Raw genomic sequence first — 27,898 nt, 5'->3', positions numbered from 1 at the left:
GCCGAGCTAAAGACTCTCAAATGCACCACTCAGCACATAAAAAACTAACAGAGTTTATCTCACCTCTCTGCAACTATCCAGAAATCTCAACAGTTGTGCAAATGCCTTCTGGGTTACAAAATCTAATTCTACTCCTCCTCATTTCCAAAGGTCCTGTTAAACCTCGCTACTTCTTCCATACCCTTAATTATTTTTATCATCTAGCTCCCCCACTGTTCCCAGCCTTTAATAGGTCAAATGCATGGAATTCCTTTTCCTATTTTTATTTAAAATTATGCTATTTCACTTTGAACTCCTCACTCCTGTTTTCTCCTTCCTCTTTTTAACTCTTTCCCTGGACCTTCCTCGAATAACCAAGTCCTTATGAAAAGGAATTCCTTTGCATCCTTTCCATTTCCTGCTGTGAGGTCCTATCTTCTCATTCCCTACACTATTACTACCGCTAACTACTAATTTGCCTTTTGTATCTTCTACAGCTTTCTAAAATCTCTGTATCCTTTTTTTTTTTTTTTTAAACTTTCCCTAAACCCTGATTACCATCCTCTCTCTTACCGTACTTCACTTTATGAGAGGAGCTATAGAACGAACGTAGTCTCTGTCACCTTTCCAATCAACAATCACACAACAGTATCCCACAACTGAAATCTAGGCTTTGTTTTTTTTCCCCATGAGACAGAAATTGGTTTTCTCCTATCTTTCTACTACTGAAAACTACTACTCCCTCCTCCAGCACAACTTTTTGACATTTTGGGATGCACTATTCTCCCGCACCCAGGGCCGGCTCCAGGCACCAGCTTAACAAGCAGGTGCTTGGGGCGGCCAAGGGAGAGGGGCGGCACCTACGGCAATTCAGGGGCGGCAGGTCCCTCACTCCCTCTAGGAGCTAAGGACCTGCCGCTGAACTGCTGCCGCCAATCACGGCTTCCCCCCCCCCACCCAGTTGCCACCGCTGATCGCGGTTTTTTTTTTTTTTTTTTTTTTTTTTGCTTTGGGCGGCAGAAATGCTGGAGCCGGCCCTGCCCGCACCACTTCCTGAGCTTCAGTATCCAACTGTTGTTTTACTTCTATCATGAGTCTACCTTCACCCATCTGTCTCTGGTAGTGGCTTTTCCTGTGCTCCAATACCCCTCTGTAGTGTAGCCTGATTCTTGAATAACTTCCTCTCACCACCTCTACCATTCCCGTGTAACCATCACCAATTTATTCCAATTTCTGTTGAAATTGTCATCCACATTTTCACTTCCTCTCAATATGACTATTTAAATTTCCCCTTTTATAGCTTCAAGTCTCAACTCTCCAGGCTTCAGCAATAATGCTGCTGATGCCCAACGTCTCTGTATAAAGAAGTCCAACAGTTCTCCCACTCATTCTTTAGACAATTCCACCAACACTGTACATTTAAGGATTCAGTCCTTTGTTTTTAATACTTTCCATGAATTTGCGCCAGGTCTCCAAATGATGTTGTCTCACTCTATCTTCTCCATTTCCTCAGCTCACTTAAAACTGTTTTTTTTTTTGCTCCCTTCAAAAATTCTGGCCATTGCTTATGCAAGAGTTGACTTCTCTGTAGTTATTGCTGTCTCTATTAACCTTGCTATCTCTCTCTGCTTCACTGACCTCCTAAATCATTTCAAATCTCATTTGAAAACATATTTCCTCCATTCCCTAATATCTCTCATCCATTAGTTATTATAGGAAGCTATATTGTATTGTATTGCATTCTAAAACTTTTAACTGATAGCCCCATCAAATTCCATGCAAAAGTGTTACTTTATATATAGGAAACACCAAGAAGAAAGTGGACGATATGAAATGTCAAGCATTTTAAAATTATTCTATATAAAAGCATTATCTACACATCAGTTTTCAATATACACTATGAGTACAGCAATTATACTAAGCATGATAAACAGTGTACACAGCAAATGATCTCATATATATATATTTCCTGGAAGTTCATATATTGTAGATTCCTATAATATAAGATCAGCATGAACCATTGTCATCTAGCCTGATCTCTTGCAATAGGATTTACCTAATAAATTCCTGTTTGAACTAAAGCATATCTTTTAGAAAAACAACCAACATTTATCTAAAAATTTCCAGTGATGGAGATTCCACCATAGGGGTGGGCAAACTTTTTGGCCTGAGAGCCACATCGGAGTTTCAAAACTGTATGGAGGGCCGGGTAGGGAAGGCTGTCCCTCCCCAAACAGCCTGGCCCCCGCTCTCTCCCACTTCCGGCCCCGTAACTGTCCCCCTCAGAATCCCCAACCCATCAAACCTCCCCTGCTCCTTGTCCCCTGACTGCCCCCTCCCAGGACCCACCGCCCCAACCGCCTCCCCGAGACCCCACCCCCTATCCAACTCCCCCTGCTCCCTGTCCCCCATGGCCCTCTACCGCTTATCCAACCCCCCTGCTCCCCGCCCCCTTATCATGATGCTCAGAGCACCAGGACTGGCAGCCGCGCTGCCTGGCCAGAGCCAGGCACGCCACCACACAGTCTAGAGCACCGGGACAGGCCAGGGCTCTTGCAGCTGTGCTGCCCGGCAGGAGCTCACAGCCCCGCCGTCCAGAGCACTAGCGGCATGGCGAGCTGAGACTGTGGGGGAGGGGAGACAGCAGGGGCGGGGCCGGGGGCTAGCCTCCCTGGCCAGGAGCTCAAGGGCTGGGCAGGACAGTCCCGTGGGCCAGATGTGGCCCGCTGGCCGTAGTTTGCCCACCTCTATTCCACCACAACCCTTGGTAAATTGTTCTAATGACTATTAAAAATGTATGCCTTATTTCTAATCTAAATTTGTCTAGCTTCAACTTGGATGTTGTTATATCTCTGTCCACTAGACTCAAGACCCTCATTATCAAATTTCTGTTCCCTATGTACGAACTTAGAGATATTTATCAAGGGTATGTCTACACTATGAAAATAGGTCGAATGTATAGAAGCCGGTTTTATAGATATCGGTTTTATACAGTCGATTGTATGTGTCCCCACACAAAATGCTCTAAGTGCATGAAGTTGGCGGACCGCGTCCACAGTACCGAGGCTAGCGTCGAATTCAAGAGCGTTGCACTGTGGGTAGCTATCCCACAGTTCCCGCAGTCTCTGCCGCCCATTGGAATTCTGGGTGGAGATCCCAATGCCTGATGATGCAAAACAGTGTCGCGGGGGGTTCTGGGCATATGTCATCAGGCCCCTCCCCCTCCATCAGAGCAACGGCAGACAATCGATTTGCGCCTTTTTACCTGGGTTACCTGTGCAGACAACATACCATGGCAAGCACGGAGCCCGCTCAGCTCACCATCACCATATGTCATCTGGGTGCCGGCAGACGTGGTACTGCATTGCTACACAGCAGCAGCTAATTGCCTTTTGGCAGTAGACGGTGCAGTATGACTGGTAGCCTTCATCAGCTATCTGGGTGCTGGCAGACGTGGGTCTGCATTGCTACACAGCAGCAGCCCCTTGCCTTTTGGCAGTAGATGGTGTATTACGACTGGTATCTGTCAGCGTCGTATTCCAGTTCAATCAGAGGCACCTGGGTAGACATGCTTTGTCTCCTGGAGATAGGGTGACCAGACATCCCGATAAAATCGGGACCGTCCTGATATTTAGGTATTTGTCCTGCGTCCCGATTGATCTTCGGTCGGGACGCTGCACTCCGCTTTTTTTTTTTTTTTTTCCCTCCGCCAGCAGCACTCAGCTGTTCTTGGCTGTTTTTTTTTCTTCTCCTCTGACTGCCCGCAGCACTCGGCTGTTCTCAGCTCCCGCCCCCGACTGCCGGCAGCACTGGGCCACAGTAGGGAATTGGGAGAGGGAGCTGTTTGTGTCCTTACACCGGCAGCACTCCGTTTTTTGGGTTTTTTTGCTCCGCCAGTGACCCCCCCCCCCTTGTGTCCCAATATTTTCTTCCTGTCATCTGGTCACCCTGCCTGGAGACTCAGTCCTGGAGACGATGATGGCTAGCAGTCGTAGTACAGTATCTTCTGCCAAGCACCCAGAAGATGCCAGCTTAAGATGTAAAAAAATAGATGGACCAGATTTGTTCTGTATTCATTTGCTTCCCCCTTCCTCCGTGAAATCAACGGCCTGCTAAACCCAGGATTTTGAGTTCAATCTTTGAGGGGGCCATTCTGTGTGACAGATGTTTGTTTCTCCCTGATGCACAGCCACCTTTGTTGATTTTAATTCCCTGTACCTGTACGCCATGTCATCAGTCGCCCCTCCCTCCCTCTGTCAGTTTCACGTCTTTTTTCAGACCAGACGCCATTGCACTGGGATCATGGAGCCCGCTCAGATCACCCCCAAAAAATTCAACATTTGTAAGTTGCACTTTCATGATAAAGTGATTGCACTAAGGTACTTGTATGAGGTGAATTGAAAAATACTATTTCTTTTGTTTATCATTTTTACAGTGCAGTATTTGTAATAAAAATAATAATATAAAGTGAGCACTGTACACTTTGTATTCTGTGTTATAATTTAAATCAATATATTTGAAAATTTAGAAAAAATCCAAAAATATTGAATAAATTTCAGTTGGTATTTTATTGTTTAACAGTGTAATTAAAAATGTGATTAATCGCAATAAATATTTTTAATCATGATTAATTTTTTTGAGTTAATCACGTGAGTTAACTGTGCTTAATCGACAGCCCTAAAAAAAAAAAAACTAACAAAAAAACAACAGAAAATAAACTACATGCTATGGGAAACTTATAGAGTAAAAATTGAGATCACATATTTCAGTATTTAATGTAATCCACACATGTTTTATTTCATTATACAATTAGAATAATAACCTCTATTGTTTGTGTTCACAACATGAATTCAGAATGACACGCAAAAGATTACAAGCCTGTGTGAGTCCCTGTCTGAGAAGAAAACTAGATTTTTATATTACTTTTAAATATATTGTATGATCTCCACACAGCAGCCAGTTTTTAAACTTCACATTAGTGTTCTAGCATTTTATACCTAACCTAGTCCAGTATAATCCAATACTCGTATAGTTCTAGCTCTTGCCAACTGTTCTCTTTAATTCATGAGTAAGATGCCTTTCCAACTAGCAATGTACTTCAACTACTTGTTCATCAATAATTCAAGATGTCTCATTGTAATTTTTCTTTAGTGTTCAATAGAAATGTAAAAGGTACTTTGTTTTATTTTATTTTTGTAATGAAAATACTGTTTCATGATTTTACAGTATATTTCTATTATAAAAGCTGACCTTTAAAAGTGCTGTATATTTCAAAAGCTGCAAACTAAGGAAATGTCTTACAAAGATTTTTGCAGTACCTACTCACTTTATAAGAAGATAAACAGAAAACATGAACATTTTTCATGTTATTTTCAAAATCAACTCCCCTGACAGTATTTTGAGACAGATCAGGAGCAATGCCTGCTTTAGTACCTCACAGAAGGGAAAATTAGCGATTTCCTTCTTAAACATTACAGAGAGGCTAGAACAAAATAATTAAGCGATTTACCTAGAAGGAAATACGGGGAGGCAACATGATCTGGTGATTAGAGCTTTCGACTGAGAATTGGGAGACTGGGATCCTTGTCTCATAACATCACATAGCTTCCCTGTGTCTGTTCCCATCTTTATAAAATGGAGGTAGCGTGCCTGATCCTTAACTAAATTCTCCACCAAAGCCAGTGGACCGATGGGAATTTATACTTGTGACGGGTTGGATCACAGAAACCCCCTTGGGAGCTGCCACCCAATGTGCAAAGACTACCCCTGCTTCTGTTTTCCCTGCCAGCTCAGGACTTCAGCACCCTGTCTTGCTGAGCCAGACACTCCCGTCTGGCTCCAGACACAGACCCAGGGTCTGAATCACTTGTCCCAAAGCTGCAAGTTTACCTGAAAACAGCTCGCAGTAGCGTGCTTGTCTTTAGCACTCAGATGCCCAACTCCCAATGGGGTCTAAACCCAGATAAATCCGTTTTACCCTGCATAAAGCTTATGCAGGGCAAACTCATAAATTGTTCGCCCTCTATAACACTGATAGAGAGATATGCACAGTTGTTTGCTCCCCCAGGTATTAATACATACTCTGAGTAAATTACTAAATAAAAAGTGATTTTATTAAATACAGACAGTAGGATTTAAGTGGTTCAAAGTAGTAACAGACAGAACAAAGTAAGTTACCAAGCAAAATAAAATAAAATGCGCAAATCTATGCCTAATCAAACTAAATACAGATAATCTCACCCTCAGAGATGTTTCAGTAAGCTTTTCTCAGACTGGACACCTTCCAGGTTTGGGCACAATTCTTTCCCCTGGTACAGCTCTTGTTGCAGCTCAGGTGGTAGCTAGGGGATTCTTCATGATGGCTTCTCTCTCCCTCTGTTCTCTTCCCCCCCTTTATATATCTTTTGCATAAGGCGGGAACTCTTTGTCTCTCTGGGTTTCCACCCCCCCCCTCACTGGAAAAGCACTAGGTTAAAGATGGATTCCAGTTCAGGTGACATGATCACATGTCACTGCAAGACTTCATTACTCACTTGCCAGCACACACATATACAGGAAGACTCACAGGTAAATACAGCCATCTGCAGACAATGGGAGTCATCAAGATTCCAAACCATCATTAATGGTCCACACTTTACACAATTACAATAGGCCCTCAGAATTACATTTTATATTTCTAGTATTAGATACAAGAGTGGTACATTTATACAAATCAGATGATCACACTCAGTAGATTATAAGCTTTGTAATGATACCTTACAAGAGACCTTTTGCATGAGGCATATCCCAGTTACTTACATTCACTTATTACCGTATTTTCTCTAAAACTATCTCAGTTACATTATATTGACTTATCAAGTTTTTATAAAACCATATAGACTGCACAACGTCACAATACTGGCTGAGGATCTGTCCCACTCAGTACTGGCAAGCTCACGCATTCAAAAAATCAGTCAGGCCCCAAAACCCCAATGAGATTGGCTTAAAAATAATACATTTGGGGTTCTTTTCTATTTGCTTCTGGCTCTTGAGCCTTCAGGATGTACTCAGGTCACATTTTCAAGCTTTTCTCAGCAAGGAACTTGGTTTTTTTAAATGAAAACTGAAATGTTCACACATTCATAGAACTCTACAAGCCGGGCTTTAAGAAAACACCAAACGTCACAAGAGTTGTGATACAATACAGTTTGCAAGAATGCATAATTCACATCCTTGCACCCACAGGGCTGTTGAAAGTATTAATCTGTTCATTTTATAAAATGCTAAATAAGGGCTAAGTATTATTATTGATATTCTGGACAATAATTTGTCAACAATTCATCTTAAATTATTTGAAATATACTACAGATAATTTTTGTTGTTGTTGCCAGTGATGGTGTCACGGTTTGTATATAGTAGAATAGTCCAGAAAGGATGCATCTCTCTCTAGAATATGGAAGTTAGGGGTGTGTTTTTTGTGCTCTTTGAGTTTATCTAAGGACACCTCTATGTCTAGGAAATGGTCTCCAGTGACACAATGCACAATATGATGAGAGCAGTTTGCTCCGAGTAGAAGAATATGGCATTTACACCTTACTTTCGTGAAGACTCTGGTCTCACACTTGCACGTAGTTTAGTTCAATTATTAGTCAGATCCTTCCTGTCACAGACTATTCTTGCAATCTCTGGAAAGGTCAGGCAATATATCCTCCTTTATCAAATTTTTATCCCTCCAGGTTTACTTTTGCAATAGGGCAGAATTTGTAGTATAGGTAGAAAAGAAAATTCATTATTTAGATTAGAAAATCATTTTTCAAAAATCACTTTGATTTCTTCTTCATTGATATTGTTGTGACAAGGCAAATTATAGTTTCCCCCAAATTATCAAAGAATAACACTACTCATATGAACTCAATACTGGCCATCCACGTACTTATAAAAGATGTAAAATAGTCATTTCCTACTTTCCCTTCCCAAATTATTTCTTCTTAGCACTGTTTGACAAACTTCTTTGATTGTCTGAGAGAATGGTTGTGACAAACGTGGACATGGCTCTTTAATAATTAATACCAGCTCTGGATCAGTCACTAGCATGATGTTTCTGTGTCAGATACAGGAAGTGATATTTCCCCCTGGGGGTAGTACAGGGTAGCTGAGCTCGCCCACTATGGAATGAGGTCCTTTCTAACCGCCTACTCTTTAAGGTCGTTAAGAGAAAATGCCAGAGCAAATCACTTTTGGCTCTAGCCCACTCTCCTGTGAAGCATCCAAACTGGAGGTCAGTTTAAACAGGGTGGGTCAAGGAAAACAAGCCTGAGAGTCCCACAAACACACAGAGTATCTGGCCTAACCAGAAGAAAGTTCCGGTAAGTAACTTAGCTTATAGTGAAGCATAAAATTAGATGAGACTAAATATGCATCTAGACTGTCTGTGGTGTAATAATCTTTTCCCTCTAATGTTTTGTTCTAGATACTAAATAAACTTTGTTTTAAGAAAGCTGTTGATCAATATCATAGGTCTCTGGTCCCCAAAGGAAAGAAATGCAATGTCTGAAACCCAATTGGACCTGCAGTGTGATAACTGGTTGGTATATACAGAAACCAGGACCTTGGTACAGTATTAAGAGTGGAACAATCATGAGATTCCACTGAGACACAAAGGGTAAGATGCCCCAGGCCCAAGGTGAGTGCGTGTAGACAGATGTGAAATGGGACAGAGGTGTAGCTAGCTCCACAACTGTGACAATGGTCTTCGGTAGTCTCTCTTCTCATCCATCAGGATCCACTTCATTACAGCAGCACCATTCTTGCCACTACAGTTATGGGTCTGTGAATGTTACTACTCCTTTATAAACCATTGCTATTAGGGGCATTTCTCATCTGCAAAATTCGCTCTTTGTGGCCTAATTGTTTTTAAAGAAAATTGCTGTTTTAAAATGCTTTTATTGCACTTTTATAATTCAAATACATGCTTTTTTTTAAATGTAATTTTATTACTGATTGTTCCATAATGTGAACAGCTTTTGTTATTCTGGGGAATAAATAAAACCAATTAATTTAATTTTAATAAATTAGACATTGCACATTTGGAGAAAAATTCTATAATTGAAAATGTCGAGTTTTATTTTATGGACTTATGAAAAAACATTTCATAATGGTTCAGAATGAGATTTTAAGGTAATAGGGTCAAAGATCTGATACCAGGAAGTGTAAAAATAGGCTTCAGTAAGACAAACTGGTTAGGTCCCTAAAAACCACTGCTAATGTTAATAATGTTTATAAAAGGCCTCAAATTCAGCAGAGTTTACAAGCTTTGCTGAATTGGGGGAAGTCCTAAAACAAGTTTTTACTTAATTCAGAACAATTACTATCCATTTGATAACTATTAATAGTTTTGCTTTTTTGCTTTTTAAAATGTGACCTTAAGAAAAACACAAACTTCAAAAACTCTAATGTAAATAACGTTAAGGGTTTGAAATAAACTCTGAAAGCAAGGAAAAGGTGGTAAGCTGAAAATCCAATATCCAAACTAGGGACAAATTCAGACCTTGGGTAAGTGATACAGCTCCACTGTAATTAATGGCAGCTGTTTACATGGTGTCCAAATTTGGCCATCAGGCTTTAATTAACACCATTGTAACTGGATATTTAAGGAATCTCCAAAACTTGGTGATGTTATACAGTGTGCATATTGTAACTTAAGCACAATAAGGAGAGTAAAGAAGGGAGCTGCGTTACTGAATTTTCATGTGCACCTTTGAGCCTCTTTGCTATAGTAGACTGTACAAATAAAAATAAGCAAATATATAAGTAAAGGAAGCCACAAACAGAAGAGAATTATTTTTGAAGTGAGAATCCTTTCTCTATCCTCTCTTATGTTTCCTCCTTCCTATGCTTGAGAAGTTTCACCAAATCAACAAACCTTTGAGAAGCATAATAAGAATCAAACAAAAGCACAGTAAGAGCTAGGCAAAGGAAGCTATGCTTAACTGCAAAGAACATAGAATTGCTCAAGAAAAGCCTGAAGTTTTTTCTAAAATGCTACCACAGGAAATCTTTAGGTTGAATTATGGCAATACCATGCAGAGGCTGCTTTTTTTTTAAAATAAAAAACAAAACAAAACAGTTACACATCTGGAAGAATATGCTTGAAGAACTGCTTTTCAACCTTTGTGTTGTGCTCCCCAAAGGCATAGCCAGTAGTTGCCTGGTGGGTTGCAAGCTTGTTCCCATTCTCCCAGTCCCTGGTCTTCTGCTGAAACAGATTTGTTCAGCCACTTTGCAACTATTACTATTCAGATGCCAAAAGCAAAGGATTCTGGGGTGCATTTGAGCAAGATGGGATGTGAGTTGGGTCACAGCACTAATAAGGTAAGCATTACTGACTTAAATTGCAATCAGATTGTTATCCTTTGCATCCCACATACTTTGTCTGAGTTTTTGCTGTGAAAATGGTACATTTTGCACAACACTAATTGTAATTACTCCTCTATATGTAACAGAAAGTCTTTTAATATGAGCAGACATCTGGTGATAGAAATTTCAATACTGCCATTAGACACAGGGGGTGCAGGAAGAAAACAAGCTTCTTCAAAAGAGTTTCCCTGAATTTTGCCAATAATTCTTCCATGACAGTTTTCTAAGGAACTCAGGAAAGATCAGATCCCATCACTTCTACATTAAGCAAAAACGCCAGCTGTGATTTCTACACACTGATTGCAAAGCCTAACTACTGTACTTGTGAACAGAAGGTCTTGATTCACTACTTATGGGAGTCCTCAAGAATACAAACTTTGAGTCTCACATGTGCAGTCACCCTACAGTCATTTTACAAAAATATGCAGAGATCAGTTTTTGCTGAAAAAGAATACAATATGAACTCTGCATTGCTACACAGAGTTTATAAAGCTAAAAAGAATAAATGAATTTAAAATCCAGTATTCCTAATGATAGAAAGATTATAGGTCCTGGAGATCAACTGATGCCACCTAGTCCTTAGGTTGGATGAACTATAAAATCTGCCTCAAAATGAACATCTGGAACATTTAAATCTTAACTCTAGAGTTGATCTTATACCACTAGATTCCTTTGTGATTTTGATGAAGTACTGCACAAACATCTGTCTATGTCTATTAATGAATTTCTTTCTTTAGCTAAATTCAGTCAACAGGGCTATCTTATCCATGTACATGATGCTAATGTTTACAAATGCTGGGATAGAACATTTAGTTTAATCCAGTACCACAAATGTGCTATATCTATAGTGTCATTCCAGCCCATTATGATTATTTAGACAGTTATAAATATGGCTATTAACAATTCTGATGCTATTTAAATTATTAATATTTTCCTTAAAACTACGCACCATTCTCAGCTTTTCATTTTCATGGGTTATTCCCTTGTGTTTTAGTTCTTCTTTTCCCTTTCTACCTTCAAGAGAAAATGTCAGCAGCCAGTATAACAAAGATATTAGGGTAAAGAACTGAAAACATAACACCATGGTTAGTAGTGGCACGGTAAATGGATGACAGCATTTAAACCAACTTTTGTTACCTTTGCAATACCTTGAGGATTATCTTCTAGATAACTTTTCTACATAGCACAAAAAATATGTTTTACAAGTCATTTGATCTGTCTGAACCACATACTCTCTCTAAAACATACATGTACCCTGAAGTGACAGTAGAGGTTCTTTACCTCCTTAATTTTCACTTGGCAGGTAGCCCAAGCTTCTGCTTAAAATGTGGATTTCCCACTTGGTAGCACTTGTATGGCACCTCAACAGTAATTTGTTGTGAGAAAAAGGAATTTGAACTGGTTGCTGAGAAGGAAAAAAAAAACATGCATGTCTAATACAATTTTTCCTTGAATACCTGCAATGCCATTTATGTGTTTGCTCAGAGTGCACCAAAATTTTAAGGGATCCTGTGACTAACATGTCATTTGTTTGTTTTCCAACTAAATTAGCATGGTGAAAATTGCTTTTGTTGAGAGATCAGGCTTGTTCCACCCTGGGCCAGTGGAATGAAGTGTTTCCAATAGGGTTATATTAACTCACAAAAAGAACTTTAGAGTTAAGGTTGCCTGGTGATATATTGTGTCCTTCCAAAATGTAGAGTTCAGCAAAACTCAAACTTGTGAAAAAACTGGAAATGAAGAGATAAGGTACCACGCAAACCTTAACTCTGACCACCTGGAGCTGGCAAGAGGTGCTAGGAATTATCTGCAGCTGCATTCACTGTGTTAAGTGTAATTGTACTGAATGGTGGAGGAATTAGCTGGATCAGCTGGAAGTGCTGCGACTGTGATATGAGGTGATCAGGTCTGTGTACCTTGGAGGAAGAAAGGGTGAGCCCCTCTGCCTGACCTCAATAGTGTGATCAAAGGAAAGAGGTGCATGTGTACCCAGAAAGATCCAGTATGCCTCATTTCAGTTCTGCATTGCATAGACAGTGTCAATACTGGGTCACAGGGGTCTTCTTGACCTGGGTATTGTCAGCATTTAGATGGGCATAAAGGTGAAGGGGTTGTGAAAGGGATGTGAAATTTAACAGATGGGGTATTCTTTCTGTGGAGTCGGTGACGTGTTTGAGTGTAGGGCAGGTGTAGGCAGCGCCTGTTCAGTGCAAGGCAGAGTGAACGTATGTGTTATGGCATATGGGGGCATCACTCAAAGAGTCCAGAGTTAAGCTTGTGTGGGCACATATCTTACCTTTTTATTTTTCAGTTTTCAGAAGTTGGAATTTGAAATACTCTGACTCTTTATTTCTTGGTTTTCACAAGTCTGAGTTTTGCTGAACTTGGTATTCTGGAATGGCACAAGATACCACCTGGCAACCGTAACTCTGAATTAACAAAGTTTTTGCCATTGCATTTCCTAGTCTTCTCAATAAAAAGAGAAATGTTGCTGGCAGGAGTTCATGGTTGTTTAGGCAGTTGTAATTATCATGAAGACAAGCAGCTGCGATACTATTGTGGCCAGGTACTGATAAAAGTAGGGTTTTTCAACAGTAGACCTCAAGGAGGGAAACATCATTATCCCCATTGTACAGATGGGGAAACTGATGCACAGAGAGGTGAAGTGACTTGACTAAAGTCATCCAGCAAGCCAGTGGCAGAGGTAGGAATAGAGTCCAGGTCTGCAGAGTCCCAGTCCACTGTTTTCTCCACTAGGCCACACAGTTGCTGTGGGATTCCTAAGAAGCCCCACCCCCAGTACACTTCATTATAATGGAATGGGGATAATACTTGTGCTTTGAAATGTTTGGAATGTGTAGTCACTTACAGGACTGGTGAGAAAAATCTCAGACATGGTCTGTCTCCCAAGAACTAGAAGTTTATTACATAGTGTTACAGTAACTTTAACCGGGTGAGAGGAGATTAGTATGCCTTTTTCGTACACCCTCCTCCACAACATTAAGCCACCCAGCCACCATTTCCAATTCACCTCCCCTTCCTGTCCCATTAAGCCATTAGAAGCTAAGGGTATGTCTACACTACAATGTAAGCCCAGAGTTAGTGGGACATGAGACAACTGACCCTGCGTTAGAGAACCCAGGACTTGAGCTGTTGACACTGATTGTTAACCCTAGGTTAAACTGTTTCTAACTTGGGGCTCTGGCACCCACACTGCAGTATGCAGACCTCAGTCAAACCAGCCACCTCCTAGACTCCTCAGCACCCACCCGAAATGTGGCTGCTCTAGCCCTTTGACTATGGTGCACTGTCGAAAACTTGACTGTCCACCCTGCATATTACAGGAAGGTTGACCCGCTTGCCAGTACCGCCTGCTGCGGTGTCATTTTTGTCAGTGCATTTCCAACTACTGGAGTCAGCAACATAGAGGAGTTACTTTCTGAAGAACTTTTCTTGCTTGTGCTTTCACGCCTGTGTCAGGAAATGGACAGCACTTTTGTGAGGCACTGGTGGCCATTTCGATGGCGTTTTTCTAACACACCAAAGGCACCTGGCACAGGTTACAATGGAGCAGAAGGAGGAGGAGTACCCAGGCATGGCAGACTCAAACTGGCTGATGCTTCTCAATAAACTCAGTACAGCCTCTGTTGCTCCCTCTATGGACCAGCACTTCTGGAGCAGGGCCACAAGCACAGACTAGTGGGATCACCATCATCATGCAGGCCTGGGATAACTAGCAGCAAGTCCAGAACTTTAGCACAAAGAAAGCTGCATTTCTGGAGCTTTGTGAGCAGCATAAAGACACATGCATGAGAACACCCCTGGCCAGCCCAGAAGCAGGTTGTTATAGCTGTCTAGAAGCTGGCTATCCCAGACTGATATAGGTCCATTGCAAACCAGTTTGGTATTGGTCAACTGTGGGTTAAGTGGTGGTGGAGGTTTCTGAGGCAGTCGGGTGTGCTGTATACTCCAAGGTGGTGGGCACAGAAGATATTTCTGAAGGGCTGGCTTTGAGAGAATGGAGTTTCCAAACTGTGCTGGGGCCATTGATGGGACTCCTTTTCTCTCCTCAAGGAGCATGTTACTGGGGGTTCTCTCAATCCAAAGCTCTTGGTAACTTTACTCTTTGCGAGGCAATGTCAGGAAATAATTCAGCGGGGACATGGCCCATCCGTCCGATTAAAAATTGGCACAAACCCAAAGTGCTTTTATCCAAAATTACTATCTCCAGCACACACAGATATGCAAATGGTTAGAGCTCCTCAAATCTATAGTTACCCACAATTTGGAAAGGTCTTGAGTGGTCTAACGACAAGGTTCAGGTGGCCAGCCCTCCGCCTGTCACTGAGGATTCCAAGAGATGTCCAGAAGTTCAAATCCAAATCACTCACACCTCTTTCCCTTTTTATGCTCAAAATGTCATATAGCTTGTCAATCACCAATATCCGCGTCACAAGAAGTTTATTAAGCAAGAAGTTTCAAGCCATTAGTTGTTTTTGTAGTTAGTTGTTTTGTTCAAGTCGTTAGTTGTGTTTTTGCGGAGTCTGCAGTATCATGGGCCCCGACACACACACACACCAGAAGTCAAATATAGACAGACTTCCTATCTTTCCAAAACTGCAAACTTCAGCAGTTTGAAAGAAGCAAGACAGGATGGCAAAGGATCATACTCAATTGTTGTGGTCACTCCCCCTCCTCTCCTGGCCTGCCTACTTATGCTAAAGCTGCTACAAAGGCCTTAGAGCTGCTTTTGGCAATAAGCATAATAATCAATATTCCAGTACTAGCAGTGGCCTAGGCATTTTGCTGGGCTGTCAAAATCTCCCCGAACAAGCACATAAACCAAAGAGGGTACAAGTTCATTGTTATGCTGGCCCTTGTGGACCACAGAGGGCAATTTATGAATGTCAAAATGGGTTGCACTGGAAAATTTCATGATGCCTGGGTTTTCCAATGATTAGGAGTCAGGTTCTTCGCTATTTGCTAGTATGTGTGGGAATTCCTAGTTTTGCCAGCCTTGCACCAGAGATTTACCAAAATCTGGCTGTGCTCCCATGACCATGAAGCAGCACGCTTTGCAAAAGGCTTTTTCTGTTCAGTCTACATTGCAAGCACATAAAGCTCTGTGCTTGTCTGTTTACAGCTCTGGTAAGAAGGGTGAATGTTGACTCACTGAGCTGCTAAAGTACACCAAGAGCGGTTGCTTCCATTTTCAGTAGAGTAGATTCAAGACCCAAGTCAAGAGGGGCTGCATCTACACTGCAAAGCAATAGGACTCGAACCCTGGGTTAAGGCTTGACCTGGGCTTAGACACTACCTGCAGGGTACTGGGACCCTGCAGGCTATTAGGACCCTGAGTCGGAGCCCTCGGTTAGTGGGATTTGTATGTGGACAGAAGGGAGGTTAGGTTTGAGCCTGACTCTGAGCCCAGGCTTACATTGCAGCGTAAACATACTCTAAGGCCTGGTCTACACTACGACTTTAATTCGGATTTATCAGCTTTAATTCGAATTAACCCTGCAACCGTCCACACAATGACGCTATTTATTTCGATGTAAAGGGCCCTTTAAATCGATTTCTGTACTCCACCCCGACGAGCGGAGTAGTGCCAAAATCGATTTTAGCAATTCGAATTAGGGTTAGTGTGGAAGCAATTCGATGGTATTGGCCTCCGGGAGCTATCCCACAGTGCATCATTGTGACCGCTCTGGACAGCAATCTAAACTCGGATGCACTGGGCCAGGTAGACAGGAAAAGCCCCGCGAACATTTGAATTCCATTTCCTGTTTGCCCAGCGTGGAGAGCACAGGTGACCACAGATAGCTCATCAGCACAGGTAACCATGCAGGCTGATAATCGAAAAAGAGCACCAGCATGGACCGTGAGGGAGGTACTGGATCTGATCGCTGTATGGGGAGAGGATTCAGTGCTTGCAGAACTTCGTTCTAAAAGACGAAATGCAAAAACTTTTGAAAAAATCTCCAAGGGCATGATGGAGAGAGGCCACAATAGGGACTCAGATCAGTGCCGCGTGAAAGTCAAGGAGCTCAGACAAGCCTATCAAAAAACAAAGGAGGCAAACGGTCACTCCGGGTCAGAGCCGCGGACATGCCGCTTCTACGCCGAGCTGCATGCAATTCTAGGGGGGGCTGCCACCACTACCCCACCTGTGTTCGTGGATTCTGGGTCGGGGATAGTCTCATCAGCGACGCCTGAGGATTCTGCCGATGGGGTAGAGGAGGAGGAGGAGGAGGATGAGCTTGCAGAGAGCACACAGCACTCCATTCTCCCCAACAGCCAGGATCTTTTTATCACCCTGACTGAAGTACCCTCCCAAGCCAGTACCCAAGACTCTGACCCCATAGAAGGGACCTCAGGTGAGTTTACCTTTTAAAATATAAAACTTGTTTTAAAAGCAAACGGTTTTTAATGATTACTTTGCCTGACTTTGCATTCGCGGTCAGTTCAGCTACTGGAAAAGTCTGTAGCTACTGGAAAAGTCTGTTAACGTGTATGGGGATGGAGCGGAAATCCTCCAGGGACATCTCCATGAAGCTCTCCTGGAGGTACTCCGAAAGCCTTGCCAGAAGGTTTCTGGACAGTGCATCCTTATTCCCTCTTCCATGGTAGGACACTTGACCATGCCATGCTTGCAGCAAGTAATCTGGTATCATTGCCTGACAAAGCCTGGCAGCGTATGGTCCCGGTGTTTGCTGGCATTCAAGCAACATCCGTTCTTTATCTTGTTGTGTAATCCTCAGGAGAGTGATATCACTCCTGGTAACCTGGTTGAAATACGGGAACTTAATTAAGGGGACAGAGGTGGCCGTTCCTACTGGGCTGTTTGCCTGTGGCGGAAAATAAATCCTTCCCTGCAGTTAGCCAAGCGCAGATGGGAAATTGGCCCTGAGTTTTTCGCGTTTGGCTAGCAGGGATCTTCCCTGTTACCAGCCACGCGGTGGGGGGAGGGGTACCGTGATCATCCCAGAGAATTCATGGCGGGAGGGGGGCGGCGGCGGAGGGGGAGGGGTTAGTTTGGTGCCTGCAGGGATCTTCCCTGATACCAGCCACGCGGTGGGGGGGAGGGGTACAGCGATCATCCCAGAGAATTCATGGCGAGAGGGGGGGGTGGTTAGTTTGTTTTCTGGTGCTGCTGAATGTTAACAGAAAAACTGCAGCACTCTACTTGCCTGAAGGGGCCCAGTCAAGCCCCCCCACACTGCCCCCCCCCAACTGGCTGAGATTGGCCAGGCTTCTGCAGCACTCTACAAGCTATGCTTGGTATGTGGGAAAGGAGGGCGCAGAAGCTTACCATGGCCGCATGCAAGCCGAATTCTGTTGCCCAGACCTGTGATCTCTAGCAGCAAAGCCACAGGCACTCAGCATTAAGAGGCAAAATGCGACCTTGCACAGAAATCACATGTGCTATGTAATGTGAACAGTGTTGGTCACCGTGAAAGAGTATAAGCATTGTTCTGCAAAATGTAGCTTTTAAAACAATTCTCTCTTTTTTCCCCTCCCTACAGCAGCTGCAAATTCCTCAAGCCTCCCTCCTCCATCCCGAAGGTTATCACAGATAAGGCGTCGTAAGAAGAGAACGCGAGACGAGATGTTTTCTGAAATTATGGAATCCAGCCGCAGTGACAGAACTCATGTGAATGAGTGGAAGGAAACAGTTTCAAAGTATAGGAAAGAAGTCAGTGAACGTGAGGACAGGAGGGACCAACGTGAGGAGAGGAGGGACCAAAGTGAGGAGAGGAGGAACGCTCGAGATGAGAGGTGGCGGCAGGAAGACCAGAGGATGAAGGATGCAATGCTGGGGCTGCTCCGGCGTCTGGTGGAGGTTCAGGAACGGCTGCTGGAAAACAGACTGCCGCTTCAGCCCCTGTTCCACCCTCCCCCCTCCCCATGTTCCGTATCCTCCTCACCCAGACGTGTAAGAACTCGGGGGGGGAGGCTCCGTACACCTTCCCATTCCACCCCAGTAGACAGCCCAAGCAAAAGGCTGTCATTTTTTTAACCTTTTCTTTGTGGCTTTTTCCTTCCCTGCAATCCTCCTCCCAAATACCACCCGGGTTCCTTCCCTCTTTTTCTAATCTATTAATAAAGAATAAATGATTTTTAAATGATAGTGACTTTATTTGGTTTGAAAGAAAGCTGGGGGAAGGGGCAGGGTGGGTTCCTTACAGAAAATCAGTCAATAAAGGGGGCGGGTTTTCATGAAGGAGAAACAAACAGATATTTCACCTGGCCAGCCATGAAACTGGTTTTTAAAGCTTCTCTGATGCACAGCGCTTCATGGTGTGCTCTTCTAATCGCCCTGGTGTCTGGCTGCGCGTAATCAGCAGCCAGGCGATTTGCCTCAGCCTCCCACCCCGCCATAAAGGTCTCCCCCTTACTTTCACAGAGATTGTGGCGCACACAGCAAGCAGAAATAACAATGGGGAGATTTCTTTGGCTGAGGTCAGAGCGAGTCAATAATGATCTCCAGCGACCTTTTAAACGGCCAAATGCACATTCTACCACCATTCTGCACTTGCTTAGCCTGTAGTTAAACAGCTCCTGACTCCTGTCCAGGCTGCCTGTGTATGGCTTCATAAGCCATGGCATTAAGGGGTAGGCTGGGTCCCCAAGAATAACTATGGGCATTTCAACATCCCCAACGGTTATTTTCTGGTCCGGAAAGTAAGTCCCTTGCTGCAGCCCTTTAAACAGAGTAGTGTTCCTGAAGACGCGAGCGTCATGAACCCTTCCCGCCCAGCCCGCGTTGATGTTGGTGAAACGTCCCTTGTGATCCACAAGTGCTTGCAGCACCATTGAAAAGTACCCCTTGCGGTTTATGTACTCGGTGGCTTGGTGCTCCGGTGCCAAGATAGGGATATGGGTTCCGTCTATTGCCCCACCACAGTTAGGGAATCCCATTGCAGCAAAACCATCCACTATAGCCTGCACATTTCCCAGAGTCACAAACTTTCGTAGCAGCACCTGAGTGATTGCTTTGGCTACTTGCATCACAGCAGCCCCCACAGTAGATTTGCCCACTCCAAATTGATTCCCGACTGACCGGTAGCTGTCTGGCGTTGCAAGCTTCCACAGGGCTATCGCCACGCGCTTCTCAACTGTGAGGGCTGCTCTCATCTTGGTATTCTGGCGTTTCAGGGCAGGGGACAGCAAGTCACAAAGTTCCATGAAAGTGCCCTTACGCATGCGAAAGTTCCGCAGCCACTGGGAATCGTCCCAGACCTGCAACACTATGCGGTCCCACCAGTCTGTGCTTGTTTCCCTTGCCCAGAATCGGCGTTCCATGGATAGAATCTGCCCCATTAACAACATGATCTCCAAAGCACCGGGGCCTGTGGTTTCACTGAATTCTGTATCCGTGTCCGTGTCCATGTCCTCATCGTGCTTGTCGCTGCGCTGCCGCCGCCGCTGCCTCCTGGCCTCGTTTTTCTGGTCCTGGCTGAGCATAAACTCCACGAGAACGCGCGAGGTGTTTACAATATTCATGACTGCTGTCTTGAGCTCAGCGGGCTCCATGCTTGCCGTGGTATGGAGTCTGCAGTGTTCACCCACCCAGGAAAAAAGGCGCGAAAATGGTTGTCTGCCGTCCGTTGCTTTCATGCAGGGAGGAAGGGAGGAGGTGAGGCTGTACCCAGAACCACCTGCGACGATGTTTTTTGTCCCATCAGGCACTGGGATCTTAACCCACAATCCCAATGGGCGCGGGAGACTGCGGGAACTATGGGATAGCTATGGAATTGCTACCCACAGTGCAACGGTGCAGAAATCGACGCTAGCCCCGGTACTTGGACGCACACCACCGAAGTAATGTGCTTAGTGTGGCCGCATTCATTTCGACTTTATACAACCTGTTTTTCAAATCCGAATTATCTAAATTCGGATTAATCCCGTAGTGTAGACATACCCTAAGTGTGCACAAAAAAGCTGGTAGAATCTGTGAACTTTAAGAAAAGCTGTTTTTTTTAGGCGAGGGCTATATCTCAGGAACCTCTTGTTCAAATGACCCCAAATTCACTAATTCTATCACATACGCCAACTAGGCATAGCAGATTTCAAGACAATCCAACTATGCATGCAGTTTTCAGAGCACTTAGAAGAATCATCATTTACATAGAAAGCTGGTCTTAACCTTAACTATAGCAGACCTAGTGGTCCAGTATAATTTATGCTTATGTCAATGGTGCATTTTTTTCCAGTTTCCTGGCAATACAACATGGAGGTCCTTTTATTTGTTTTTCCCAGTTTGCTTTCTTGTGGAGATCCAAAGTCTGGATTTACATTACCTGTTCTAGCTACATTACATGTTACTCCCTGTGAAAATAATAGTCCATGAACCTCTACATTATGATACTGCTTATGAGGTAGGGAGAGCTCCACTAATCATTAGATATGCCTTTGGACCATCTGTACCTGAACATTTCAAACATACATTTCATAATGCATACACAGTTATGCAAAAGGTATAAACAGAAATGAGATTTCCCACCCCCCTCTGGAAATTAGTAGCTCCCCCTCTCCCAAACAGTAAAAAGGACTGGCCTTGATACAGTTTTCACCTTATCTGCAAATAGAAGAATTAAGAGAAGATTGGGGAAGGGAGGGAGAGAAGAGAAATTTGATCTCTTTTTTAATGCCTGCCTCCTTCCAGCAAGTCCATCTGTTGTAGCAGGATATTTTTGTGTGACCAACAGGAGACAATTACTGCAGAAATGTTGAATCAGCTCTATAAAAAGACAGGCCAGTCACTACAGCATGAGTAGCAAGGGGGGTCCAGCTGAGGAGTTTTCATATACATTAACATAAAATATATATAAAAAGTGAGAGTGAAGAAAAACAGGAAGGAATAGGAGTATGGATGAAGTGGAGAGAAGAATAAAGAAGAGGAGGGAAAGCTGGCATTTTGGAGGGGTGGGGTGTTAACCAAATGGCAGTTTATCTTTCAGTTTGCTAGTTTCCAGTTTCATAAAACTTGCTCTCTAACTGCCCTCACCTTAACAGAGAAATCTAGGATTAAAAAAAGATTTAGGGCTGATTCTAGATCCTGACTGAAGAGGTCGGAAACAGCACAAGCTGCTCCACTCTGCTCCAGCATCTGAAGCTAGTCAGTTATCCCCAAAATCACTGGTGCTAGTACAGGAATGGGAGTGGCTAGGGTAACTTACCTCCTCAGGGAAGCTTCCTCACAGTTAGGGCTCAATGGAATCGAGGCCTCTATTTTAATAACCATCTGTAGATGGTAACTGACTCAAAACACTTGTATAAAATATGCTTATTTGTAACGTGTTTAGCAAACATGCTATATCAAAATATTGACCACAACAAGGTAAGAGCATAAATTAAATTCTGACATAATTCCATGGAATTATACAAGAGGTGAATTTGGCTGTCAGACTTCGGCAATGTGATCTTTCTGTTACATTTTACCATAGAGTTGTCGTTACCTGTATTGTCCGTCTGCTGGTTTGAAGTCTTTGATCAGCCAGATGTAGTTGAGATGTTAGTTTTTCATTGGCTTCCTTAAATTCTTTGACAGAAGATACTGCTATCCTTTTTGCATTCTGCAGAACAGCTATCTGCTGCTGCAAGGACTTAATTCGTTCCCGCAATAAAACAGAGCAGCCTGGTTTCTGGGCCACAATATTTCTCCTTTTCTCTCTGTTTACTAAACATAAAGTGGCAGGTCACCAAACTGGAAGGTCATGACATAATTATTAAATTGCTTTTAGTTTTTCATTAGCCTTCCAAAGTGTGGTTCTGTGTGAAAAATGATGCTAAAAGCAGCTTGTAGGGTTCCATGTTTATCGTCTCTCAATGACTTCCAGATCAAGCTGGTTCAGGTTACATATAAGGGGTTGTTTTTTTCCTAACTGCCAGCTCTGCAAATTCAACCTGGGATTTGGAAGTCAACCCTGATTCCAAGTTTCTCATTGATGCATTACCAACAATAAAGATTCCACAATCAGTGCTTAGTTAACAGATTTTTTTAAGGTCTGAGCCAGATGAGAATACAGCTCATTCTGTCTCACAGCTGTATTGGCTCTCAAGGGCTAAAAGGAATAGAAAGTAGTAAAAACTTAGGTTAGTCAGTAAAATCAATCGGTTGGACATAGAAACAAAAATTAGACAAGCTGAGCAAGAAGATGACATTTTATATAATCACTATTCCAAATAGAACTTCATTAAAATAAAGGACCAAATTTTAAAATATGTGTATATGCCACATTTCAATAGGCAAATACTAAGATAGCATATAATTGGGTATGTGCACAGTAATGGTGCCTACGTGCAAACACTAGGCATGCAAAAACACCCTTGCATATCTTTTGCTTTCTTTCATGACCTGGCCCCAAATGCATCTAAAATTCCTACCTTTGTTTATAACTGATGGATGAGCTGTTATGAGAGGACTGATCTTCCTCCTTTGGGAATGTGATTTTTCAATGTCCTTGTTCTGTGTGTTGCCCTAAATAAAGAACAGCAGCACAAAGATTAAGCAGCTTTCTACTTTGACACATCTACTGTTAACACTCCAGAGCTTACTGATTTGTATGGAAATAAATGTCAGAACTCCCCATCTCAAATAAGCAAAATTAAAATAAATAAAACTATGCAGAAGTGTGGACAAACAGCACTATAATGAAAAGTACTGGTTTATTTCCTTTCCACAGGGAGTAGGAAAAAACATTAAAAACCTGTAAAGAAGAGCACTGTCCTACTAAGATGATAATTCCCACAGGATCCCAACTATGGCATAAGCAAGGGGATAAAACAGTGTACTGCAATACCACTGTATGATGCTATGGGAAATGTATCCTTCGAAATAAAATATACACCGATCATCATTAGGATGAAAGAGGTTCTAATACTTCAGGACCTACAATATCCCACTTTTCATTACGTTTAAGTAACAAGATAATGGCTCAAAGATTCAAGTGCTTGCATACACTTTTGCAAAAGTCCAAATTAGATAGTCAGCCTGAAACAGCATGCAACACCTATGTACATACTCAATCCCCAACTCCTGTGTTTGACTACACCTAAATCAGGTGCATGCACTTTTAAAGATTAGTACAAGAATATCTCAATATAAAATGATAATTGCTGCTAGACTCTGTAATCTAAATAGGCTAATAACCTGTTCAGTGTTCAGCTGACACAAGTAGAAAGATGAACAATGTTGCTTGCCATATGCAGTAGGAATATAAGTAATATATGCACAGAAGTGGGTAAAATGTGAGTCATTAAAAAAAAAGAAACTATTCATTTCCTTGCTTTTAAGTCCTTGATCAGTTCTGAAACAAAGTTTTGTTTTTTAATTTGTTTTCAAAATCTTGCAATTTTTCTTTTGTGTAGGTAAAGAATTATATATTTCTTAAATTGTAAATAACCAGAACATAAATCACCAGATTTAATACAGTGAGCAATGATGCCCAATCTAATCTAATAATCTAAAATGCCTCGGTAACTTAGACAGCCATGCATGTATGTGCAGAAGCTCCTTTCAGCCCAAATGTTGGAAAAAAGATGCTAAAAACTCACAGCCAACTAATTGTTAGACTTATGACTAAAACCCAGGATTCTCAGTTCAAGAGAAAATATCTAATCCACTAAGTAACAGCTTCCCAACTAAATTACTCTTTGTGCCTTAGTGGTCCCATGTAAAAGAATCTGGCTAATAAGAAGAGTTTGCACTTACATGGTATTTTTTCCACATAGATTTTTTGAAGTACTTTACAATGGTAGGTAAGCATGGCACCACCATTTTACATTTGGTCGATGGATAGAGATGGGAAATAACTGTATGAGAGGCACTGTGGTCTACTGTATACATTTGTCCACTACCACAGAGAACAGAGCTCCCTTTCCAGCTCAGCCATTGGCTTCTTATGTAACCTTAAGTAAAGGATGGTTATTTTCCCTAAAGTATGTCAGCATGGATCCCATTTGAAGCATGCAGCACCTCATGTGAAATCCTGGAGACTTTTGAATAGCAATGTCTGTTGGGTCCATGCATGTGCCTGTTTTTGTGCTCCCATATGGGGCACAAAGAATGGAGCAGCTGTGACCCTCCATCAGTTCCTTTGCCATTCATAGCCCATGTTAGTGGAGGACTCCAAAGAGCCAGGATTGAGAGTAGGGCAAGGGATCCACACTGACTACAACATCTCCAAGAACCACAGTTCCTGTAGGGTATGTAACCGTTCTTCCTTCTTCAAAAATGTGTCATTGTGGATCCCACTGTAGATACCTGGCAAGTATTCACTCTGAATGGTGGGAAGGAGATGCATCAGCTGTATCAGTCAGATATTGAAAAACTGTTCTCCCAAACTTGGCATTCAGCCTAGCTGCCATGTTAAGGGCACAATGTTAAATGAAAGTCAAGTATCAGAGGGGTAGCCGTGTTAGTCTGGATCTGTAAAAAGCAACAGTGTCCTGTGGCACCTTTAAGACTAACAGATATATTGGAGCATAAGTTTTCGTGGGTGAATACCCACTTCGTCAGACGCATGTAATGGAAATTTCCAGAGGCAAGTATAAATATGCAGGCAAGAATCAGTCTGGAGATAATGAGGTTAGTTCAATCAGGGAGGGTGAGGTCCTCTATTAGCAGTTGAGATGTGAACACCAAGAGAGGAGAAACTGCTTTTGTAGTTGGCTAGCCATTCACAGTCTTTCTTTGATCCTAATCTGATGGTGTCAAATTTGCAAATGTGGTCACCAGCAACCACACACCGCACCATAGCAACTCTAACTCAGGAACCAATCCATGCAACAAACCTCGATGCCAACTCTGCCCACATATCTACACCAGCAATACCATCACAGGACCTAACCAGATCAGCTACAACATTACCGGTTCATTCACCTGCACGTCCACCAATATTATATATGCCATCACGTGCCAGCAATGCCCCTCTGCTAAGTACATTGGCCAAACAGTCACTACGTAAAAGGATAAATGGACACAAGTCAGATATCAGGAATGGCAATATACAAAAACCTGTAGGAGAACACTTCAACCCCCTGGCCACACAATAGCAGATGTAAAGGTAGCCATCTTACAGCAAAAAAAACTTCAGGACCAAACTCCAAAGAGAAACTGCTGAGCTTCAGTTCATTTGCAAATTTGACACCATCAGATCAGGATTAAACAAAGACTGCGAATGGCTAGCCAACTACAAAAGCAGTTTCTCCTCCCTTGGTGTTCACACCTCAACTGCTAGCAGAGGACCTCACCCTCCCTGATTGAACTAACCTCATTATCTCCAGACTGATTCTTGCCTGCATATTTATACCGGCCTCTGGAAATTTTCATTACATGCGTCTGACGAAGTGGGTATTCACCCACGAAAGCTTATGCTCCAATACATCTGTTAGTCTTAAAGGTGCCACAGGACTCTCTGTTGCTTTTTAAATGAAAGTCAGTGAGTTGCTCCATATCACTGTTTTACAGATCTCAGATACTGGCACATTTCTGAAGCAGACTCAGCTAAATGCCTGTGCCCTGGTTGTGTGCACCTGGATGTTTGGATGAAGAAGCTCACCAGCTAATTGGTAAGAGATGGAGATGCAGATGTGATCCACTCAGAGAGCTTCTGTGATGCAATGGTTTAGGCATTTCAATGTTCTAGATACAGTCTGAAAGATTTAGTTCTGACAGTGTAACAAATCAAGAGTTTAGAACCCTCCAAAGTATGCAGCTTTCTCTTACACAGCATCAAATGTAGTTTTGGGAAGAGTACTGACAAGTTAACTGAATGATTTAGGTGGAACTCCAAGACCCCTTTAGAGGGGAATCTAGGGTATAGTCTCAGAACCACCTTGTCACTATCAAAGGATGTGTAAGGAGGTCTAGCCATAAGGGCGTGGAGCTCACTGATCATCCAGGCCAAGGAAGACAACCTTAAGGATAAGGTGAATGTGTGAGTTTCAAGACAATGACAGTAAGATCTCAAGTAAGAGTGCAATGGACAGGAAGAACAGATCTCTTCCATGGGCAGTGCAGAGGATTACAATGCTCGCAGTGCGTGGTTGGTCTGGGTACTGGCAGATGCCTCGGTGCTGATGATGGTTCTGGCTTTTCCTGTGGTGTGTCATTGGATATAGGCATCTATGATGAGGGGTCTGATGCCAAATCCAGAGTCAGTATCCGAGGAGTCCTCCTTTGTAGGCTGCTCCTTATCACCAGTCCTCAACACAGTGCGGGACTTGGTGGATTTCTCTCCAGAGGCTTTTCATGGTCTGTCCTTGCATAAAGATCCTGAGCTCCTTCTGGAATCTCTGCCTTAGTGTTCAGAGTAGCCCCTCTTAGTGCCGGTCTTCAGTACCAGAGGTGTCGGTGTCTGCTTTGGTACCAGTGTCTGTGATGGTAGTGGCGTCAACTTTGGTGCTGGGAATATCAGTGACAGTGCCATTCCAGTTCTTTCTTGGCACCATCTTCTCAGCTCTGGTCTTCACAGTTGCTAGTCTGCTAGATGGGGCACTGGATAAAGTCAGTTTGTCTGCTGCTACAACCCTGATGCCTCTTTCTTCAGGATCTGAAGAGACCGTCATAAATTCCTGTAGGCCATGAACCAAGACGTCATGGTTTACCCAGCCTGTCCTGCTTCACCAGAACAGTCCCCATGTACTGGCCAGTTTCACTGAGACTGAGATTTTGTTCAAGTTTCAATAAAAAACTTTTGGGCTTCTAGTCACCCCAGAGACTGCCTTGGCTAACTCTTCCATTAGGATCACAGTGCATGGTTCACTCAAGAAAGCCCAGCCATCCCTCAGCCACCCTTCCATTGCTTTCTGGCTGCCCTCGAGTTAGGGAGGATAGAAATCCCACCTTCTTTCTCACAGAACAGAAATACATAAAGACTACAGCTGTAGAAGAGTTCAATGGGGGGCAGCCCCAGCCCAGTGAGAGGAAGTTTTTAGCTTTGTGTCCAGCTTGGGCTAGTAGGCACAAGAATAGAGGAACAGGAAAGCTGTAGCGGACAAAGGGTGATCAGATCACCAAGGACGAGACTAGGCTGCATAGATTCCTGCCAGCAAGAAGGCTGGCTATCTCCCTGCCAGCCCTGGCTAGCCAGCTTCTGGGGAGCAGTGGCACCCCAGATCCCAGTTTCCCCAGCTCTTGCTCCCCAGTAGGTAGGCTGCTGCAGAGATGGGGGCCCATCTGGGTAGCTGGAAATTTTCCAGATAATCTGTTTTGGTTCTTCTGAAATGGAATTTAAAAAAAAAATGTGTGTTCCATGGAAAATTTTCCATTTCCAACTTTTTCTTCCAATTTGGAAATGTGAATTTTTCTAAGGAACGGAAATGCCGGTTTCCACTCAGCTCTGATCAATATCATGGATGTTGTAACAGGGAAAGGAGGGATGGCAGGAATGGCAACGTCTCTCAGTTTGTCAACCCTAAGAGTACTACATGAGGCGAGGAATTTATAATTTAATACCATAAAGACACAGACAGATTTTTAAAGGAACCTAACGAGGTAGGTAGGTACCTACCCGTA

At 43.0% G+C, this 27,898-nt stretch overlaps 1 protein-coding gene across 1 annotated transcript in view; it reads right to left on the bottom strand.

Moving 5' to 3' along the window:
* Positions 1-27,898, bottom strand: part of CNTLN (centlein) — a 277,422-nt gene that overhangs the window by 55,492 nt on the left and 194,032 nt on the right. Inside the window, exons 17-18 of the mRNA XM_054033059.1 lie at positions 22,765-22,858; positions 21,837-22,057 (exon numbers count right to left, since the gene is read on the bottom strand). Of these exons, the coding sequence (XP_053889034.1) occupies positions 21,837-22,057; positions 22,765-22,858 (315 nt within the window). The remainder of the gene's footprint in view (positions 1-21,836; positions 22,058-22,764; positions 22,859-27,898) is intronic.

The sequence above is a fragment of the Malaclemys terrapin genome, chromosome 6 (assembly GCF_027887155.1).
Source record: "Malaclemys terrapin pileata isolate rMalTer1 chromosome 6, rMalTer1.hap1, whole genome shotgun sequence".
NCBI classification, from domain to species: Eukaryota; Metazoa; Chordata; order Testudines; family Emydidae; genus Malaclemys; species Malaclemys terrapin.
Note: the sequence above shows the minus strand (reverse complement) of the source record. Positions and strands in the feature narration are given on the sequence as shown.